The sequence below is a fragment of the Sus scrofa genome, chromosome 3 (assembly GCF_000003025.6).
Source record: "Sus scrofa isolate TJ Tabasco breed Duroc chromosome 3, Sscrofa11.1, whole genome shotgun sequence".
Lineage (NCBI taxonomy): Eukaryota > Metazoa > Chordata > Mammalia > Artiodactyla > Suidae > Sus > Sus scrofa.
Genome location: NC_010445.4, coordinates 93488463 through 93510741, shown reverse-complemented (window position 1 = coordinate 93510741; position 22279 = coordinate 93488463). Strand labels below are relative to the sequence as shown.

The 22279-nt window shown below is 56.4% G+C and overlaps 1 protein-coding gene across 5 annotated transcripts in view; it reads left to right on the top strand.

Annotated features, from left to right (window-relative positions):
- The window catches only part of TTC7A (tetratricopeptide repeat domain 7A), a 134360-nt gene that overhangs the window by 81241 nt on the left and 30840 nt on the right, over positions 1 to 22279 (top strand). For all 5 annotated transcript variants that reach the window (XM_021087552.1, XM_021087553.1, XM_021087555.1 and 2 more), the window contains 4 exons: positions 3589 to 3706; positions 4398 to 4455; positions 5661 to 5733; positions 8757 to 8917. In XM_021087552.1, the coding sequence (XP_020943211.1) occupies positions 3589 to 3706; positions 4398 to 4455; positions 5661 to 5733; positions 8757 to 8917 (410 nt within the window). The remainder of the gene's footprint in view (positions 1 to 3588; positions 3707 to 4397; positions 4456 to 5660; positions 5734 to 8756; positions 8918 to 22279) is intronic.

The window sequence follows — 22279 nt, the reverse complement described above, 5'->3', positions numbered from 1 at the left end:
AGCTCTGGATTTGGGTGGGACCATCCTTCTTCAGAACCCAGGTGGCAGAGCCACGTCCTCAAGGGCTGTAGGAGTCCCACTCTTATCTTGTCTTTTTTTTTTTTTTTTTTTTTTGTCTTTTTGCCTTTTCTAGGGCCGCTTCTTTGGCATATGCAGGTTCCCAGGCTAGGAGTCTAATCGGAGCCGTAGCCACCGGCCTACGCCAGAGTCACAGCAACACGGGGTCTGAGCCACATCTGCAACCTACACCACAGCTCACAGCAATGCCGGATCCTTAACCCCTGAGCAAGGCCAGGGATCGAACCCACAACCTCATGGTTCCTAGCCAGATTCGTTAACCACTGCACCACGACGGGAACTCCCCACTCTTGTCTTAGAGGAAGGAGAATTGTGCATTGTATACCTATTTTTAATATGTCTTTAAAATATGTATCTTATATTTAAAGTAGTATATGTGGGGGGTTTTGTTGATTTTTAATGTGACAGCATTTTTGCCTTTTGCTGGCTGGTTAGAGCACCAGTGTATAAATATGTTAGTACTATATGTAAACTCTTTTGTGGTAGGTCATAGAAATCAGATAATAGTGTTGACCATGTATGAACATGGTGCACTGAAGCCTTGTGGGTTTGATTTGAGACAAATGCTGGCACCAGGCTTAGAGACCATTTTAAACTATCTGGGCAAGTCTGGCAAATACTGGCCAAGGGTGGCTGCTTGCCTGGGGTCAGAGTGGACCACAAGTTGGACGAGCTAAGGATGTATGTTGTCACTTTTTTTTTTTTGTTTTTTGTCCCTTTTTTTTTTAGGGCCATACCCGCGGCACATGAAGTTCCCAGACTAGGGGTCGCATCGGAGCGACTGCTGCCGCCCTATGCCACAGCCACAGCAACATGGGATCCAAGCCACGTCTGTGACCTACACCACAGCTCATGATAACGCCTTCATCCACTGATGGAGGCCAGGGATCGAACCTGCGTCCTCATGGATGCTAGTTAGATTCATTTCCATGGAGCCGCAATGGGAACTCCCAGCATAGGGTGTATTTGAACGGGGGAATAACTTGCCCCTATTCACCAGTAACTGCTGAGCTTTGCCCCTGGCACGCCATCTACATGGGCTGTGGGAGATAGAAGCTGGCATTTGCTGAGAAGGACATGGCCGTGAGAAGAGTGTATAGACACAGAGTGCAGTAGGTTTCTGAATTCTGTCTATAACTCATACTTGGTGGTTTATAAAAAAAGCTGGCTCCTGTTCGAATGGGGAATAATGATGCCTAAAGACAGAGAGGGAGACAAGCCGCACCAGCAGTGGGGAACTGTGAGGGATGAGCAAGATGCTCTTTGTTCACTTTGCCTTTTCTTGGTGCCCCCTGTCCTCCGTCTGCCCTGAGGGCTCTGGGGACAACCCCAGCCAGGCTGTTGTTGCCCCTCCTTGGAGCTCCCGTAGCCCTGGGCCAGCACCCCACAAGAGCCACCTTGTCCTGTAGGGTCCCGCCCTCTTGTGGGATCCTGTGCGTGGTCATCCGGACGTCCTGCCCCCGAGTCACTGGGCCTCCCCAGCCAGGCCCAGCATAGAGCCTGGTCCTGCAGAAGCCTTGGGGGAGGTTTGTAGGGAGGAGCAGTAGGAGTTGAACTTGAGGGGTGGTCCAGCTCCCCGTGTTGCACATGAGGCCCTGTGGGGCACAGAAACGGCAAGCGACCTTCTCAAGGCCCCATGTCTGTCACGTGCCGAGCCAGCGTTGGGTGGCCTTGTCCTGTGCCTAGCTCTGACTTCAGGGACCCGTAGTCTTGTGAGTCTTGCTGGGCCACGTGCCTTGGTGTCTGCAGCCTGGGGCCCACATCGCCAGCTGAGCCCGGCCAGTAGGCAGCTAGGGGATTCCTGAATGGCTGCCTCACCTGAGCCCCGGGACCTCAGGCCTGATAGTGTTATAGGCCCAGCTCCCAGACTCCCTCGTCCTTTCAGTGACCAGCCTGCTGACCTGGAGGCTGGCCGCTTCAGCTCCACCATGAGGGGCTGGAGAGCTACCCGTGTCAGTGCTTGTCAGGGACAGTAGTCAGGCCCCTGGGCTTCAGCTCCTGTCCCGCCATCTCTCTCTCCGGGCCATCAGCTCACCCACTCTGCCTCTCTCGTACTTTCTTCTTCTTTTTTGGCTTTTGTCCTTTTTAGAGCCACATCCACGGCATATGGAGGTTCCCAGGCTACGGCTGTAATCGGAGCTGTTTCTGCTGGCCTACACCACTGCTCATGGCAATGCCAGATCCTCAACCCACTGAGCGAGGCCAGGGATCAAACCCACAACCTCATGGCTCCTAGTCAGATTCGTTTCCGCTGAGCCATGAATGGGAAATCCCTTTTCTTCTTTTTTAAAATCTCCTCTCGGTTCGGTGGGTTCTCTGCCCTGTCAGCCTTTTCCTTGCACATCGCTCACCACAGCTGTGCCCAAATGGTGACTGCAGCCCAACTCACCTCCCCACAGCTAGTGGCCTTTATCTCAGGGTCCCTCGTGCTCCATGGAGGGCGAGTCCACCTGTGCCCTCAGCTGGGGCCGGGGGTCAGGCCACGAGACACACAGAGCTGCCCCCCCCCACGGGCTGGGGTGGGCCCAGGCAGGGAAAGGAGCAGGGTGGGGGCACGCCAGCTGGGGTGCTGGAACCCTGCTTAACTCTGGGGGTCGGGGAGGGGAGACGCCCCACGCCAAGCGGCCTTGACATCTGTGTGGCAGTGGGGCTTGGGTTATGAATCATTCCGTTCCTTGCTGAGGGCGGTGGCAGTCGTTCTTGGTCACACTGCCACACCAGGCACATGGGCAGATGACATTCCTGGGTTGGGCAGGAGGGAGGAGGCCTCCAAGAGGCCTGTGGGCCATGAGTGGGTACAACTAGGCCCCCAGCTGTCCCCTGCCTCCCAACTGGCCTGACTGCCATGCGTGCCCCAGAGGGCTCCTAAGGGCTGCCTAGTGCGTACCCTTCTCTTCGTGGCACATGTTGTGTGTGATGTGTGCACACGTGACCTGCGCCTGTTGGTCCCTTTCCAACTGGAACAGTCCCTCCTGCTCCCAGGACAAAAACAGCCCCAGGCCTTTTTCCCCTGAAAAGTTAGAGCTCCCTGTGTCAGGGAGCAAGCTCAGAGCAGAGCCAGAGTGGCGGCCTGCCTGCTCTGCAGGGTCAGTTGTGTCCCCGAGGCCCAGTCCCCAAGCCCTGCCAGACCACTGCTCCTGGCTTCCCTTTCTCTTCTGAGTGGGACAGGGACCAACCCAGGCACCTACAGACGCCTGGAGGGAGAAAGGGAGCTGGCACAGACTGGCCTGCTCCTAGGTCCAGGCTTCTGCAGAGCAGCTCTTGGGGAGCTGGGATCCCCGGAGCACAGGGAGCTTTCCCTGTGAGAGGCAGCATCTGTGACCTTGAGCACAAGGCCGTCTTTGGGGGAAGGATCCAGGGAGTCACTGGTGGAAGAAACGGCTGCCCTTCCATTCAGTGGCTGTGTGGCCTCAGACCAGCCGCCTGCCCTCTCTGGTGAGGGATGAGGCATTGCCGTTTTGAGGGTCCCAGGCTGGTGACCCCAGTGACCTTTGCCTCTCCTCTTTGCAGCTGGAGGAGGCAGAGCGCTTTGCCCTGATGGTGATCCACCTCGGGGAAGAAGCTGGGGAGTTCCTCTGCAAGGGCTACCTGGCGCTGGGTCTCACCTACAGCCTGCAGGCCACCGACGGTGAGTGCCACGGCCTGGGAGCCTCTGCTCGGGGTGCCTCAGCTCCCCTCATGGCCTCCCAGGCCTCTTGAACCACTAGTACCCACCCCCATAAAACTGGGATAGATGAGCTTATGCTTATGAAGACACACGCGCGCACGCAAAAGGTGCCTGGTTTGGGTTAAAGCCGAAAGCCTCGTGGGGCAAGTGTTACAGAGGTTTCTGGTGGGCTGGGGGCAGGGTGTCAGTGGTCAGTGGGTACAGTCACTCTGTTGGGGATGCCAAGAAAGTTCTGGAGGTGGATGGTGGTGGCAGCTGCATGACATGGTCAGTGTACTTAATGCCTCTCAATTGTCCTCTTGAAACTCGTTGAGAGGGTCAGAAAAGAAGCCTCCTGGGTAACTTCCTGGGTGACGGTGGCCAGCATAGAGACGTGGGCCTTTGAAAGGGTCCAGGTGGCACAGCAGACAAAGGAGAAGAAGGACCTCTTGTGCCAAGAAACATGCTGGGAGGCTGGGGATGGGGACACCTAGGGACACCTGCACTCCTTCCCCCGGTAACCAGGGTGGAGGGTGGCAGCCACTGGCACTGCTTAAGTGGGAGCATTTGCCAGACAGAGTCACGGTGGGGCCTGTCCCCGCAGAGCTCTCTCCCCAGGTGGGCCCCCTTCCAGCCGCCCCTCACAGCTCCATCTCCCTCCTGTCTCCCGCAGCAACTCTGAAGTCCAAGCAAGACGAATTGCACCGGAAAGCCCTGCAGATGCTGGAGAGGTGAGGAGGCCTGAATGGCAGCATTGGCACGGGGTGGTTCATTCTCATGCTCCCTCAGGCGACCCTTTGGTGTAGACAGAACAAAGGTTTCTGTCCCCATTTTATTTTATTTGTCTTTTGAGGGCCTCACCCATGGCATATGGAGGTTCCCAGGCTGGGGGTCGAATCAGAGCTGCAGCCACCAGCCTGCACTGCAGTCACAGCAATGCTAGATCCAAGCCGCTGAGTGAGGCAAGGGATCGAACCTGCGCCCTCATGGATACTAGTTGGGTTCATTACCGCTGAGCCAAGATGGGAACTCCTGTCCCCATTTTATTGACCAGCAAACCGAGGCTCTGAGAGCTCACATGGGAAGCAGGGAGCAGCCTTTGGGGTTGGGTGGGCAGGTTGAGCCCTCCACGTGGGTGGAGCCCCCCCCCCAACCAGGCTCAGCTCCCACCCAACCCTGCCCCCCACCCCGAGCTCGGGGCTCTAAAAGGGAATAATAACCCCTTAGTTTCATAATAATTACGTGTCATAAAGCAGGAGAGCACTTTGCCCAGGGACCTACAAGCAGCAGGGTCTCACAAAGGGTGTTGGTGGCCTTCTCCCAGCTCCTCCCCATCCTGAGGGCTGTGAGGACCCCAGCCCCAGTCCTCCCCGAGATTTCCTGGGAGCCCAGATTCCAGGTGGGAGGGAGGGAGAACGGGGGGGCGGGGGGGCAGAGAAGCTCCTCCCCTCAAGCCCATGTGAATAGGAGAGTCCCATCCTGGCCACCCCCTTCTGAACTCCCAGGATCAGGGGACACTGCCTCCCTTCCTCGCCATCTCTTCATTCCCAGGGCTTCTTGCCCAGAGAGGCCAGCCCGAGCCTCTCCATCCTCAGGAAGGGGTCCCTTCTGTCTGTGATGGAGAGGACAGGCTCCAGGCTCTGAGCAGACCACGGCCAGGCCAACCACTGCCCAGAGAAGAGGGGCTTCCGCCACCCCCAGTCCTACCCTCCACAACGGCCCCCGCCTCCACCAGAGCCAGCCCTCTAGGCATCCACTGCCCCCACCTTGGGCTTTCTGCCCCAGCCACTGGGCACCCCCAAGAGCAGGGCCGGGCAGAATCCCTGACATTTTTCCCCGCAGTGCCCAGCACAGGGCCGGCGTGCTGGAGGCCCCCATCACACCCCCTGGTAGCTGCCCTTTGGTGACTGACTTGCTGCTCCCCTTCCCCATACAGAGCCCAGCAGCTGGCGCCCGGCGACCCCCAGGTCATCCTCTATGTCTCCCTGCAGCTGGCCCTCGTCCGCCAGGTGGGTCCTCATAGTTCCTAACACCCTGGTCTCTGGGGCTGTTCATCTTCTCCTGCCCCACTGCTTTTACCAGCTGTGTGACCCTTGGCAAGTGACTTGACCTCTCTGAGCCTCTGTTTCCTTCCCTGTTATGTGAGCACCTTGGCATTCCACCTCAGCGGGGCCTGGTGAGGATTAAATCAGCTCATGTGGCCCTGGCCCATGGTGGGCACGCAGGAAGGGTTTTTTCTCTGCCTTACCCTCCCTACAACGTCCTGCTCTCCTGAGAAGTTGGCAGGTGACCACAGGAAGCGTTTGTGGGTGTCCTCACCTTCTGCCGAGCTTTCTCCAAGGTCTGGGGGAGCAGAGGGATTGGCATGTGGACCTATTTCTATGGGACCCAAAGCTTTCTTGTCCCAGTGGACACCTCTGGGGCCTGATGGGAGCCTCCCATCCGCTGACCACCTTGCCCACCCTGGGGACCACCCATGGCTCTCCAGGCCCACCTGCCTGCCTTCTCCCAGCTGAGCAGCTGAGCTCTCGGTGCCGAGAGGACCCTGGTTGGTTCGGGGAGTGAGGCTGGGCAGTAACCCATGCAGCGGGTTACCTTTCAGAAAAGAGGGAGGGCTCCCACCCCCCGGGCCCCTCAGAGCCTCGGCTTTCACATGTGTCTCGGCCCCTCAGGCCGATGCTCTGTGCAAAGCAGGACCTCCCAGGGGCCCTGATCCTGAGAGTGTGGACCCTGGACCACTCGGGGACTGCAGACAGGTCAGTGGGGAGCAGGGCTAGAACTGTTGGAGAGGAGCCTGCTCAGACTCAGGAGACGGGCAGCCTGGCTAGCGAGGGTTCTGTTGTGCCCCACAATGGCCTGGGCGACCCCTGCATCTGGAGCGGAGGGTACGGCTGGCCCCATTTGACACCTGAGGTGCTGAGGCTCTGCTGAGCTCAGGGACTGGGGACTGGGCAGGTCAGCACGATGTCTGCGCCAGAGCCCACGGTGACCCAGTTAAGAAGCCCCAAGTGGCTCTCAGGATCCTGTTCCCCTGTCCCATTAGGAGGCAGGGACCTTGGAGCCTTGTTCACCGGCCTGGAGGTCAGTTTTACTGGTTGGTATTGACTTCGGGCCCCTTGTCTCGTCATCACTTAGTTCAGGGGGCTGTGTTTCCAGCCCCTCTCCACGGTGGCCCTGGCCCCTGACATCCAGAGCCGGGAGGAGGCACTCGGTTCCCCTCTGCCCCTCTCTCCAGGGACATCCGTCTGCTCTGGTGCCCCCGGGGTCTCAGACATAAGGATATCTGAGACCACTTTATTTTTATTTATTTACTGTCTTTTTGCCATTCCTTTGGCTGGTCCCACGGCACATGCAGGTTCCCAGGCTAGGGGTCGAATCGGAGCTGTAGCCGCCGGCCTACACCACAGCCACAGCAATGCGGGATCTGAGCCTCGTCTGCGACCTACACCACAGCTCATGGCAAGCTGGATCCTTAACCCACTGAGCAAGGCCAGGGATCGAACCCTCACCCTCATGGTTCCTAGTCGGATTCGTTAACCACTGAGCCATGATAGGAACTCCGAGACCTCTTTATTTTTAGCCTTCTGTAAAAGAACTGGTGCTTTTCTTGCCAGCTGAGTTCCTGATCAACCTTGGGTGATGCATTTTTTAATATCCTGAATTATTCAGTCACCTCCTATGAAGGGTGTCTGTTCTCCCAGAGAGATGGCTGGGCCAGGCCAGCAGAGCTGGGCACCCAGTTTCCTTGGGGACTCCAGATCTTGGTAGCCTCAGAGTAGGGGGAGAGTCGAGGGCCCCCGAATGGACTCTAGGCTGGTCCTGCCTGCCTGGGACTTGAGCCCCTCCAGCCCATCCTGCCCAGAGCACGCATGGCTGTCCGAGCAGTGACGGCTGCAAATTTGGATACCTGGCCCAGGGTGGTGGAGTCCACGCTGGAGACTCCCCAGGGTAGCAGCAGCCTTGAGGAGGCTCAGACAAGCTGAGCCTGCGACCACACTGACCATAGCTTCCTCCTTTACTTTCTGTGACCTTTTCATAAAGGGAGGTCCCCGTGGGAGGACTGGGCCTGGTAGTAGTGCCCACAGCTTGGGCAGAGGCCAGATGGAGACCAGGCAGGGGCAGGCACACCGGGGCAGCTAACCTGTGCTCAAGGGGTATTGGAGCCTGGGGTCTGAGGTTTGAGGAATAACTAGACTTTTCTGAAGAGGATTTAGGAGGTTCCCGGGAGGAGAGGGCCCTGGTGTGGATGGAGTCGTAGGAGGCGACACAACTGTCAGGCCTGAGCACCTGTAAAAACACATCCCTCAGGACGTGACAGGAAAGACGGATCTTCTTACCTGCTCATTTGCTGCCTGGGCTTTGGGGGCTTGAAGAGGAAACTCACATTTTCCAGTGTGCTCAGAACTCGGCAGGATATTTCCCTCCCTTGTCTGGCTCTCTCAGCCACTGTCATAGGTTGCAACTGTTATCCTCGTTATGCAGCATAAGGACTGCAGCTCAGAGGCCAAGTGCTCTGCCCTAGGCGCCAGCTAGGAGGTTGCAGATCTGGGATCCACACCCCCATCTAACCCCAGAGCGTAAGCTCTTGCCACTGTGAGTCCTGAGGAGGAGGTGACGTTTGTTTATCTGTCAGCCCCCGTGACCAGGCTCAGAGAAGAGATCTGAATGAAGCTAGTGGTCTGGGTGGCATCTCCTCACGGCCCCCACGCCTCTCTGGTCTAAGAAGCGCTTTGCAGCCAGTCCTTCATGGTGCACTGTGAACCTGCCGCTCTGGATCGACTCTCTTGCCTGGGGACAGCACTGGCTTCCCTGGCCTGCCTTGGGACAGCAGATCCTTCTTGCCCTGTTGTTTGGGGGTGTGTTTTCTCATCAGACCTCACCCTCACCCCACCCCCGGTGCCCGGGGTCTCACTTGAATCTGACGCACCCTCATTGGCTGGCACCTGACCCCAGGAGGTGGGGGTGGGGTGGGGGAGGGGGCGGAGGTGTGAGCCTTGGGGAAGGTCGCTAAGCTGGCGGTTTTCTCTGGCAGATCTCCAGCGCCATGGAACAGCTGCAGGAGGCCCTGAAAGTGTGCAAGGATGATGCCAACGCGCTCCACCTGCTGGCGCTCCTCTTCTCCGCCCAGAAACACTACCAGCATGCCCTGGACGTCATCAACATGGCCATCGCAGAGTATCCCGAGAACTTCAAGTGAGTTCCCCGCAGACACTGCTGAGCTGGGGGGCTGTGTGCAACCCTGCCTCGCCATGTCATCAGCCAGCACACACGGATGAAGTGCCCGCTGCAGGCACACCCCCCGGCTGGAGGGTCAAGGTGGGGCAGTGACCTGTGGGGTCAGAGCCTGGTTCTGGCGTTCTGTTTTGGGCTGGGTGGCACCCTGTGGGAAGTGGGGAGCTCTCTGTGGTAACTGCAGGCTCCCCGGGGGGCTGCGCGGACCACTAAGGAAACTGTGCTCCAATGCGTGTGGCTCGAGGTGCTTCCATCCCGCCCTGGGCTCTGCATTTGCGCCTCATGGGGACACCAACTTGTGTGAGGTCATCATGACCCTGGCCGGGCTGATGGAGGCCAAGTGAGCCATCCACCTACTTCCAAGCAGGCCGGGCAATCGAGGGGAAGAGGGACCATCCCTCCCGGTGCCCCTGGCCTCTCCCTCTGTCACCAGCTCCTCCACAGCCCTGTTTACCACGTTGCCCAGATGCCTGTCTCTGTGGAGCAGGGTTCATGCTGCACTTGGCCCTGGTGGTGGTGGGCAGGACAGGCCTAGACCCCCGTGTCCTCACCTATTCACAGAAGACCCCCTGCCACCCACCCAGGACATTGGGGAATAAGAGACTCCTGGGCAGCTGAGGCCAGAGGGTGCCTTGCTCTCTGGGGGGTGGGGGGCGGGGGATGAGGCAGGGGGTCATCTTGATTTCGGCCCTCCTTCCCTGGGCAGGTGACACTGGGTGTAATAGACCCTGCTTCTCTGAATCCCATGATCCCAGGAGGAGCGGCCCTGAGCACCCCCACTTCTACTGTGCCCCACCTTAGGGCCAGAAGGAGGGCCATTTAGAACCAGCCAAAGGCATTCAGAGAGCAGATATCCCTTTAGCAGAAAGGAATGTGGTACCCTGAGAGGTGACTCACGTCAGCAATGGAAACAGGTTCACAGAGAATTAAGGAAATTGGTGGGTGCCACAGCCCCGATCGGTGATCAAGGGAAGCTGCCGCCGATCCAGCCCAGGGAAGGTTCCTTCTACATGGAGAGCCCAAGCATCTGTCTGTCCATCCTTAGCCCAGCTGGGGTGGAACTGACCATGCAGGCAGGGTTCAGGCTTCCCTGTGCCCTTGGCCTTCTTCAGAGGCTGCTGCTGTGGCTTTGCCTGTGGACTTTGCTGGGGATGGCTTCCTCCTCACCAGGCTTCAAGCAGGGTGCTTTGGGAATGGCAGCATCTCAACCATAATCTCCCAGTGTCCCCACTGAAAGCGGGAGCCCCAGGGAAAAATGCCTAGGATGGGCGTTCACCCTGCAGGTCAGCCCTGCTTACCTGGGTCCAGACTGACCCCCCTGCCCAAAACACCCTGGCACCTGACCCCATCGTCCTGGGCCAGGTGGGTCCCAGATGCCCAGGGCCAGGAGTATGCAGATACAGTACATAGCCAGCTCAACATAGCCTGTTCTCAGTGTCCGGGAGATGGCCCTGGCTCTTGGCCTCCACCATGCATTTGAGAAATCATTAAAATTGAAATGAGTTCATTTCCAAAGGCAGGTTGCAGAGTTCCCATTGTGGCTCAGGGGTTAAGGACCTGATGCTGTCTCTGTGAGGATATGGGTTCAGTGCCCAGCCTCACTCAGTGGGTTAAGGATCCTGCATTGCCATGAGCTGTGCTGTAGGTCACAGGCACAGCTTGGATCCTGTGTTGCTCTGGCTGTGGTGCAGGCCAGCGGCTACAACTCCAATGCAACCCCTAGCCTGGGAACCTCCATATGCCAAGGGCGTGGCCCTAAAAAGGGGTGGGGGAGAAGCAGGTCACTTAGAGAATGCTCAACATACTAGATAAAACAACATGTGTGGACAAGAGATCGGTTACCTGATCCCAGATGCAGTACAGCAGGACCTCCTGTGCAGAAGCTTATTTTCTACTTTTATGAAAATACACAAAGGATGAAGTTCCTCCTCTTCCAGAACCAGTTACCTGGGTTTTTCTCAAGCTCCATCCTCACACCTGGCAGGGTCCGACCCCCATCCGCCGCCGGCCGTATGTGCACACCTGTGTGTGTGTGTGTGTGTGTGTGTCTGTTGTCAGGGTTGAGTGGAAACAAAACCCGTCACAAGACCAGGCTTAGAATCCTAGAGTTGAGAAAAGGCTCCTTGCCCAGCCCCTGAATCAGAGTGTGTGACATAGAAGAAACAAGAGGCCTTAGACATTGTCTTTCTTCCAAGTGAAATCTTCCATGCAGGTGGAGACAGAACAGGGGGGAGCAGAGCCATCCCAGGAAGGCCAGGGGTGTGTGTGTGTGTGAGGGGGCTGGTCACGTGCTCCTGCCTCCATCCCTCAGCCCCCCGGTCCCAGTACAGGAGCCCCCATTCCAGCATCTCCCACCTTATTGCACATCCAGGCTGAATGCTTTCTGCTGCAGAAAGGCCATTCTTTGCAAGTCTGCTTGAAGCCCACGCTGTGTGAGGCACAGTAGGAGTAGGCTTTGTGTGTGAGGGCAGCATCCTCCGGCCCTGGCCAATCAGGAGGTACCTTCTGCCGCCCATCCTCTTCCTCCTGGCTCCTGGCTCCTGGGCTGGGCGAGGAAGCCTTCTTCTTCATCATCAGCTTCCCCCAAGTGCTCTCTCTACCCCTCCGCTCCTCCCACCTCGATCAGGTGCCAGCTGTCAGCTCCTTCACCAGAAATGCTTCACCCACTCAAAGTGTCTTCACCCAGCCAGTGGGGGAGGTGGTCCTTGCCATGAGGTTGGTGACACTCTGCCAGGTGTTCCGTGGGTGGACTTCTGGACCTCCAGAGGCACCTGTACCTGAACTGTGGCATTTGCACCTGCATGCAGGCAGCCAGGGAAGTGGCTTTTAGCCAACCCTCCAAGGGATCCTGAACCCAAAATAGATGGGAAGCCCGGGTGCAGATTTGTGCAGTCAGTCAGTGCACAGGACAGCTGCTGCTCTGGGTCAGCTGCGTCCCCACTTCTGCAGGCAGGAGCCTTCTGAAGGGGCAGCATCTGCCATGGGAACAGCGCTCCCCCATCCAAACACCGCAGAGCCAGGGCCTCTCAGGGGCTGGGGTCTTAAGAAGACACCTCTGAGGTCCCAGCCTAAGGAAGGAAGAGCCTCAGAGGCCTCCTCGGGGCGCCTCTGTTACTCTGTTCCTGCAGAGGGACCTCCTGTGGAGCCCTGGGGACCAGAGCATCCCAGCAGCCCGGGATGCCTCACTCTATGAGGTCTGCCCATCCAGGGGCTGCGGGGATAGAGAAATAGAGCCAGGTTCTTCATCTCTGAGCCACCGTGGGGCCCTCACATCCAGACCCTGAGGGGCTCCTTCTTGATCTGGGCCAGCCCTAAAGGCTGCCAAACTAACTGGAAAAAAATACGTAGGGGGCTTCTGGCTTCCAGAACTGTGAGAGCATATAGTTCTGTTGTCTTAAGCCAACACCAAAACCAACCAACCAAAAAAACCTTAAAAAAATAGGGAGCAGGGAGAGAGAGAGAGAGTTGGGAATGGGGGTGGAAGCTCCCCCTGCCACACAGCACTCCGGAGTGACCCTAGCTCTTTGCAAATAAGTCAGTAACTTTTCCCCACAGATGAAACCCATGGATTAGCAGGAAATGTCATTGAGTCCATTACCGGTCAGGGATCACTGAAGAATGTCATTGCTCTTCAATTGAAACTGCATCCTGCCACTCCAGCTGCTCCCTGCATTGGGAACACGCTGTGTGTGGCTCCAGCTGTTGCCACGGCAGTTAATTAAACCTCTCACCCCATAAATATCACTGCGGCCAAAGGGGAAAAAAAAAAATCAATCCCCTTCGCCCTGACCTCAGCATCCCCAACAAGGTCTGTATTCTAAGCACTTAAAGGCCTGTGGTCTGGGTCTGTCTGCCACCCAGTGCCCTGCCGATGGCTGTGTCAGGTGGCTGGGACCTGTTGAGGCGCTTCCTTTCTGCACAGGCTGCCTTAGTGAAGGAGAGGCTGGCAGGGTGGTGTCAGGGGTGGAGGAGGCCTGGCACAGGCGATGCTGGTGGGTGGCACAGACCCCTGTCCTCGTGAGCCTGTCCCCACGTGGGAGCCATAGCAGGTCCCTGCCTGTGCCACCTCCAGCTTGCCCCTCCTTCACGTGCCTCCATCCTCTCCTCTGCTTAAAGGCTCCCATCTGTCCGACCTCCCTCTACCTCCAAGGTCTTGTGAGACTCAGATAAGAAAAGATTGCACAAGCGGTTTTGCTACTGGGTTCAAGGACAGCGGGGCGGGTGGGGGTGGGGGTGCGGGTCTGGAAGATGGTCCACAAACAGTGTAAGGCTGTGATCTGGGTTGTGAGGGAGGCAGTGCAGGCCATGGGCCAGGCGGTGGGGAGCGGGCTGCTGTGATAAGGTGTTCGGACTCCGTAGCTGCCCAAGAGGTCACCATTCCTACAGGGAGACTTAAGCCTCCGGGAGAAAAACCCAGCTTTCGTGGAGTTGACTTTTGAAAACCCTCCTGAATTCAGGGATTAGAAGGCAAAGCAAAGAGGATCTCAGTTTCCGTGCGGCGGGGCGGCTGTTCGTTAACAGAGCTTGCGTTTCAAAAGGCAGGAACGTGATAAGGCAGAGAACAATGCCCTGTGGGGACAGCGTGAACCTGGCACAGGGTGTGTGGGGGGAGACCAGACACCCAAGCAGTTTCCTGAAATCCCAGGGGCTTCAGGCTAAGAAGCCCTGGACACATGGGCAGGCCGGGCTGTCGCTGGCCGGTGTGTAGGGGGCCTCAAGGGGGCAGCAGGCTCCCTGTTTGGAGCTGGGTTCCGAGCCAGATCAGGCCTCGGAATGGGAGAGGTCCAGCAGCCAGCGCAGAGATGCCTGTGTGGGTCGCTTCTCCGGATTGGGACTCAGCTGGGAGGGTCATGGGGAACAGGCTGCTGATAAGCTTGGTTCCCGAAGCCACGGACTCCGTCGGGTGCTGGTTTTAGGTAACAGATTCCTTGTGCTTTAGTCAGGCCGCTTGTCAGGGGACGGTCGCCATAGTAACCAAACAACATTCCTGGGCTAATGATGGGAGCTTTCCAATAACCAGTCCGTCAGTCACTGCTCCCACCCTGGGCCTGGCAGCCTGCCAGACCGGTTTTGAAAGCCCAGGCCATGGGTTGGTTGGCAGAAGAGGAGCCAACTGGTTTGTCCTTCCCTTCCCCTCGGTGGCAGGGCCACCTCCTCCCACTCTGCCTGGGAGTTTCTGCCCAGCCCAGGTCCTGGAACACTTGGAAGGTCCTGGGGGAAGGGGTGTCGGAGCCCTAGGGAGCGCTCCCCAGAGCAGGAGCTATATGGCCCTCTTGACAAGCCAGAGCTCGCCACGTAGAAACAAATGGAACCAGTCACAGCATCTCCCCCAGGAAACCTGGGCTGTTTTGGAAAATGTTTGAGTTGACAGACTAGGTGTTAGCTGGGGCCAGACCTTGGCTGAATCCGGCTAAGGCCAACGTCAGCTTCAAGGGCTCCCCTCTGATTCCCTACCTGGCCAGCCTCACCTTTTTCTTAGGTTTGCGTGTGTTAAATGTCCAGTCGTGCAGAAATGATCGGAGGCCTGGGGCTTCTGTGAATATCTCCACCTTAAACTCGGCATGTTTGCTGGATGGTTCTTATTAGGGACTTGCCATAGATCAAAAGGACACTTAAAATACCAGTGCTTCAGCGAGGGGGCTGGAATCAAAGGTATTAGCACAAACAGAGTTTTTCACCTTGCCAGGTTCATTAGACATTTTTGGCTGCCACAGTCCCTGGTGAGGACAAGAGCCGCAGGGTAAACTTGCAGGGCATGTGGTTGATGGGAGTGTTAAGCCAGCCATAATCATGGGCACTGGCCCACTCTTCCCCAAAGGTCAGCTCCTGCTCAGCTAAGCTGGGTTGACATTCAGCATGTCCCTTCTCTGGTTGTTCTGTGGAGCCTCCTGTGACCTCACTGTGTGACACTGCAGTCTGCTAGTGTCCTCACTCTCTCTGTGGCTTCTGCTTACACTCCAGCTAGGAGGGTAGATGATCCAGGGGGTTTGATTTGGGGAAGAAGATGGAAAGGGGGGACAGACAGTTATTTGCAGGCTTTCCAAAAGGAATTCTTTGTTTGAAAGTGGTTTGGGGGAGTTCCCTTTGTAGCTCAGAGGTAACCCACCTAACTAGTGTCCATGAAGGTGTGGGTTTGATCCCTGGCCCCCACTCAGTGGCTTAAGGATCCAGCACTGCCATGCACTGTGGCGTAGGTCACAGATGCGACTTGGTTCCTGCGTTGCTATGGCTGTGGCATAGGCCGGCAGCTGTAGCTCCCATTTGACCCCTAGCCTGGGAACTTCCATATGCTGCAGGTGCAGCCCTAAAAAAACAAATAAATAAAGTGGTTAGCCCTTTGCTTCCTGATCCTCCTGGAGGATCCACATTTGCTGGAGGCAGGCACTGTGTTCCCGGAGCCTTTGGTTTTCAAGCAGGCGTGGCCCATTCCCAAGTCCCTGGGAAAGGATCCAGGAGGCTTTTTAATGCCCATTAAGTAAGGCTGCCCCTGCCCCTGCAGTGGGTGGTCTTAGGTCCCCAGGTCTGCTCCCTGGGTAGAGATTATAGACCAAGACCAAGGTGTTTGCTTCTTGGTGTCTTATGCTGCGCTGGAGCAAACATTTGTTCCGTTGAAGTACCTGCTTTCTGGAAATTCTTCCACCCTGGAATGAGTTTGGAATGGGTCTGTGGGGTTTGGTTCATATATTTCAAGATTAAGAATTTGTGTCCAGCGGTAACTGGAGGTGACCTGCCTCTGAAGGAAGCCGGGCCGGAAGGCCCCTGGTTCAGACATCTGTCAGGAAAGCTAAGGGTGTGCTGTGGGTGCTGGTGGCTGTTCTGCAGGTGGGGCAGGGCTTTGAAGCAAAGAGGTGCTAATCCTGGAGGCAGAAGCTTGCGGGCTCTCAATTTTAAAGCTTCAAAGTCAAAGCATATTGAATGAATTCATTATGAGGTAGAGCGTCAGTGCAAACCTTGAAAGATTAGGGGACATGGGTCGGTGTATTCCTCCAGAACCAAGGAAAAATGATGGGTTTTCAGAGCTGAGAAAAAACAGAACCAAGGAAAAATGATGGGTTTTTAGAGCTGAGAAAAGCTGCCGTAAGTGTCCCTTCCAAGGCAGGGGTTAGTCCATGGGAAGATAATAAAGACGGGCCTATGGCCCTCTCCCTTTCAGGGAGGCCGTTCCTCTTAGGGCTTTAAAATAATACCCTTGGAGTTCCCATTGCAGCTCATTGGACACGAATCTGACTAGCATCCATGAGGACACAGGTTCGATCCCTGGCCTTGCTCAGTGGGTTAAGGATCCTCTGCCACAGGCTGGCGGCCACAGCTCCAATTTGACCTCTCTTTTGGGAACCTCCCTATGCTGCAGGTGCGGCCCTAAAAATAAGACCAAAAAAAGAAAAAAGTAACACCCTCAAAGAGCAAGTGCGTGGGAGCGTAATCAGTTCATTGCCCTGGTGGAGTCTGGGAGGCCTGTGTCCTTGAGCACTTCCTGGCTTTGCAGGTCTGAGTGAGCACCCGGTGACTACAGCCTGATTAGAGGCGAGGGCGTGGCTGCCTCCTACACAGACACTGCTCCTCCCCTTCTCCCCACTGCCCATCCTGTGCTAGGGGAGGGACCTCAGAGCCCCACCTGCAGGCTTTCATCCCTGTCCCTGCTGGTCAGATCCCAAGGGGTGCCCTCCTTACCTGGCTTCGCTTCCAAATCCATCCTCACAGGCTCCCCTCAGGCTCCACTTTGCCCTGAAGCTCCTACACTTAACACTGAACCCCTCAGGAGCTCCCGCTGTGGCGCAACAGGATTGGCAGTGGCTTGGGAGCACTGGGACATGGGTTTGATTCCTGGCCCAGCATGGTGGGTTAAGGATCCAGCATTGTCGCAGCTGTGGCTTAGTTTGAGGCTTCAGATCGGATCTGATCCCTGGCTGGGAGCTTCCTATGCTGTGGGGCAGCCAGTTTAGTATCGGATGCTTCTTCTGTTTCCTAGTTGCCTTGGATGTGTGGTTGAGCTTCCCTGAGGGCATGGAGGCACCTGCAGGGCAGAGAAGGTCTATCCTCTGGCTCCCCTTCCTCCCTGCAGGAAACCCAAGGTGGGGCACCCAGCACACCAGTAGCCCCTCCCACGGGGAGACCCTGGTTGTCGTTTTGTTTGTTCTCTAAGGAAGTGGCGGGGTTGGGGAGTGAGGGGGGATGACACATTGGGGTGTCGGCTTCTTACAGCCCTCAGAGTGCTCTCACATCCCCTTAACCTGGTTTGGTTATTGTTTGGGTTTGATTTAGTGTTTATACCCCTCCTACTCTAAAAGTGAAAGGGCTTAACAGGAAAGTTAGCAACTATCTCAGGGTCACCTGACAAGTGGCAAAACAGGAACTAGAACCCAAGCCAGCTGATTGGCTGAACAACCCCAATATGCTTGAACTCCAGGCGCTTCAATAATAGTACCACAGCGGGACACCCAGGGTTCCTCTGCACCAGGCACTGCTCTAAGCACTTTTCGTGCATTAACTCTTTTTTTCTTTCTTTTTTTTTTTTTCCTGGTCTTTTCAGGGCCACCCCCACGGCATATGGAAGTTCCCAGGAGTCGAATCAGAGCTGCAGCTGCCGGCCTACACCACAGCCACAGCAATGCAGGATCTGAGCTGCCTCTGCGACCTACACCGAGGCTTGCGCCAGTACCAGATCCTTAACCCACTGAGCAAGGCCAGGGAGTGAACCCGAGTCCTCATGGATCCTAGTTGGGTTCATTACCGCTGAGCCGCTACAGGAACGTTGGGAGGTGTAGGAATGGTTACTCCCACTTTCCGGGTGAGGAAACAGAGGCACAGAGGGCATAAGTAGGCACCTGTGTATAACGGGCTCAGTAAGTCATAACAAGAGGACCCAGGTGGACCGAAGCCATTATGTATGTTATTTGCACATAACAACCATCAGAGCTTAGCGACCCTGTCATTTCCATTTTATAGCTATGAAGCTCAAGCTCTAAGGCAAAATGACTGCCCAGCATGAGGGTGAGGGGGTGGGGTCCCATAACTAGCAGGGAAGCTGGGATTTGAACTTGGGTCGGCCGACTTGGGCCCTGGTTTCCCAGAGGAGCCCTACTTCCTGTAGAGCTCCAGGCGGTGCACAGGCTCTGGCCTCCTGGCTGAGGAGTTACTTTCCAGAGGCGTGGCTGCCTGACTCAGAGAATAGCCTGCTTTTTCCACTCAATTATGTGTTTTCTATAAAAATAGAACTCTTCATTAAAATAACGCAGCACAGCCATCAGCTGGAATTAGTAATTACTGTCCTTTAAAGAGATAATTGCCCCTTTTGTGTATTCACCCTACCTGCTGCCACCCTCTCCCCCTCTTTGGCGGGGCTCCTGCCATGGCCAGGAGCCGGGGCCGGGGGACCTGGGAATGCACCGATGGGGCAGTGGGACCCGGGAGAGGGGTGAGTTCCCGCAGGCTGCTTTTCAGCTTTGCTTCCTCGGGTCCTGGTCCTGGGGCCCCTGCAGCTTTCCCAGCCTCAGTGAATCCTTGTGACTCAACTTCCTTCTTCTGTTACCCAACAAAGACTTGTTGAGTGACATTGGGTGAGACGCTGGGGATTCAAAGATAAGAAAGACACGGTCCCTGGAGTTCCCGTCGTGGCTCAGCAAATCCGACTAGGAACCATGAGGTTGCGGGTTTGATCCCTGGCCTTGCTCAGTGGGTTAAGGATCCAGCATTGCCGTGAGCTGTGGTGTAGGTCGCAGACGTGGCTCAGATCCTGCATTGCTGTGGCTCTGGTGTAGGCCGGCGGCTACAGCTCCGACTCGACCCCTAGCCTGGGAACCTCCATATGCCGCAGGAGCAGCCCAAGAAATGGCAAAAAGACAAAAAAAAAGAAAAAAAAAAAAAAAGAAGAGAAAGAAAGAAAGACATGGTCCCTGACCGAGCGCAGGGTCTGGGAGGGAAGACTGGTAATGATGGAACCATCTCAGGATGCCCACTGACCTTGCTCAGGGGGTGGCCAGGCACCGGGGGTGGCTGCCTTTAAAGTTTCTGTTGCCCTTAGTCCTCCTAACAGCCTTCCTGGTGGCACCATTGTGGCCCCTGTTCAACAGCCAATTGAGTTCAGAGAGGCAAAGGCACCTGCTAGGAGACAGCAGGGCCGGGAAGGGGACCCATGTTGCCTGATGCCAAAGGCCCTGTTTCAGCACAATGTCCTCCTGTTTGACGGGGAGTGACTCCCTCAGGTTCACAGCAGTTCTGGTGTTCAAGTGTTTCTTGCCCGTGCTGCGTCAAATGTATAGGGAACTTCTTTTAAGGAACATGAAAGTGAAAAATGTGGACCCGTCGTGCTTGCCACCCACACAACCCCTGTCCTTCCCTGCAGCCAGCTCAGCTCTGCCAGCATCCCCCTGCCACCAAGAGTTGGGTGCTGGGGTGAGCAGTGGGGCTGGGGCGGGGGGGGGGGGCACACGGGAAGATGACTGGAGGCCTTGGGTGAGAGCAATGGACACGATGATAGTGCTTGCTTAGCCAGAACTGTTGTCACAAAAATATCCCCCGTTTACAAAATAATTCTTTTTAAAAGAAAAAAAATTTTTTTGGAAAGGCTCATGTTCACCCCAATCTGAGGAAGCCCACCCTAAGCTATTGCGTCCTCACAGCAATGCAAAGAAATGATTTGTCTTTGCCTCCAATGAGAATCGCTCCAAGGCTCCATCCTTTGACAAATAATTAGCAGACTGATCCCAGCTCAGGATTGCAGGCAGGGCAGGGCCTGGGAGAAGAGAGGGGAAGGGGAGGCGGGTACCAGGCCCACCCATGCTTTCCCCTGGGTCCTCCAGCCTCAGCCCCTGGCTGGGGCCACCGGGAAGACTGGCAAAGCCAGTGACCGGTGGTGATACCCAGGGACGCTGACTTCACTGGTCTCTGTCTTTCCCCAGGGGAGGAAGGCTGCCCAGGCGCGGACAGACGGCAGGGCTGAGATCCTTCAGCAGGGCCTGGCTCTGTTCAGGTCTGATGAGCACCAGCCTCTGGCCCCAGGTGCCGGCCTGTGCAGGTGATTCGGAAGGTGGTAGGTCCCAGCCTTGTCCAGAGCATAGTGGCAGATGAGGTGTGCGGTGAGGATGGCGGCTGAGGAAGCCCTGAGCCTGGCCTGGGGTGGCTGGTGTGGGCTGCCAGGGCTGTCATGGCAGTCAGGGAGGGCGTGAGCTCCTAGACGGTGGACCTGCGGCTGCACTGGGCCTCCTTGCTAAGAATAGGGTGCACATGTCTGTGGAGAGAGCTGACTCTCCGCTCAGCCCCAGCGGCCTCAGCCCTGCGGTGGAGACAGAGGGCATGGTGTTGCCTCTGACCTTTGCTCCTTCACCTTCCCCAGAAAGAACACTCACGTTCACATCTGCCTACAGATACAGCAGTGGCAGTGTGGCCAAGGCATGAGGCCTTAAAAGACCTCAGTGTTGGACTTCCCGTCGTGGCTCAGTGGAAACAAACCTGGCTAATATCCATGAGGATGCAGGTTCAATCCCTGGCCTCGCACAGTGGGTTAAGGATCCGGCGTGGCTGTGGCTGTGGCATAGGCCAGCAGTGGTAGCTCCGATTTGATCCCTAGCCTGGGTACATTCATATGCTGCATGTGTGGCCCTAAAAAAAAAAAAAAAAAAAAAAAAAAAAAAAAAAAAAAAGTTTATTCCGCATCTAAGAAACAGGGAAGTACTTGCAAGAGGGTTCACAGCCAAGGTTGTTTGGCCCTGAGAGTGTTGGCTGTGGCTCCGCTTGTCCCCTCCGTGCCTCTTCCCTTCTCATGCCCGTCTCTGGGCCCAGGAGCTGTGAGGAGGACCACCTGCCTTGCTGAACATGCTGTGAAGCTCTGGGGTTCTCAGAGCCTTCAGAGACACCTGGCTGGGACACTGCTTTTCAGCGTCTGCGAGGCCCGCGTTTTTATTCTTATTTTTATTTATTTATTTTGTTTTAGGGCTGCACCTGTGGCATATGGAGGTGGTTTTTTTTTTGTTTGTTTGTTTGTTTTGTCTTTTTGCCTTTTCTGGGGCCATTCCCCTGGCATGTGGAGGTTCCCAGGCTAGGGGTGGAATCGGAGCTGTAGCGCCGGCCTACGCCAGAGCCACAGCAACAAGGGATCTGAGCTGTGTCTGCGACCTACACCACAGCTCATGGCAACGCCGGATCTGTAACCCACCGAGCCGGGCCAGGGATCGAACCTGCATCCTCATGGATTCTTAACCCGCTGAGCCACAATGGGAATTCTAGGCCTGTGTTTTCAAAGGAATCTCTTCCCCGAGCCCCAGGCAGGTCCATGCTTGAGGACTTAGTACAGCTGTGGGTTTCTCAGCTGCTGCTTCTAGGTCATCCCAGTTCATCCTGCAGGAGCCCGGGGCAGACAGGGCAGAAGACTGCACTCCCGTTTCACGGGCCTGGAACCTGTGAGATGCCCAGCAGGGTGGCAGCAAAGCTGGGCCTTTGGCTCAGGTTTCTCACTGCAGGGCCAGTGTCTGTCCACTGAATGACGTCCCAGTGCAGGGTCAGGACAGCAGTGTGGCCATTCCTGTCTGGGAATGGCTTGTGTCAGAGAGTCGGAGGGCCATCGGATTGCATTATCCTGGCCTTCCTGTCTTGGAGACTCTCCTCAGGTGGACTCTTGGCCCCACCTGGGTGACCATCCTCTGGGCTGAGGACCCCCCGTCACAAGGAGCCACACGCCTTCATGTCATGTCCAGAACTCCCTGTTCCCCCCTGCTGCCCCTGGCCCTAGGAAGCTGCTTCTGGACAGCTGAAAACCGAATCAGCCAGCTCTCCGCTTGTTGGCTGCGTGAGTGCAGCCCCTCTGCGGTTCATAGGCGTCCGTGAGCAGAGACCTCACCTGCCTCTGAGCCAGGACCCAGCAGCGGGGTGTGGCGCCGTCAGAAGTTGGCTCTGATTTTACGTGGCTTTCGAGACCCAGGACATGGCTGGGCGGTTGTAACGACACACGTTTTTACAGTATTAAGCTGCGTGGGTGCCGTGTGTCAGCTCCGTGCAGGCACTGGGGAAGCGAGGCCACTGACACGGAGGGAGGTAGGATCCTGTCCTGCAGGCCCTGGTCATCCAGGTGGGGCTGTACAGCAGGACCCAGGGCAAGATCAAGGGTGCTTTTAACACCTATAGGCAAGACTAGCCACGAACTGTTTCTGGAGGATCCGTATTACAAAATGCTTGATTTATCTTCCTTGTTAAACGCCTAAGCCTATGTGGCAAAAGAGAAAAATGTGTGAGTGTGTGTTTGTGTGTACATGGGAGAGTGTGTGTGTGTGTGTGTGTGTGTGTGTAATTAAATGCTGAATGAAGATTGTCCTAGGAGTTCCCGTCATGGCA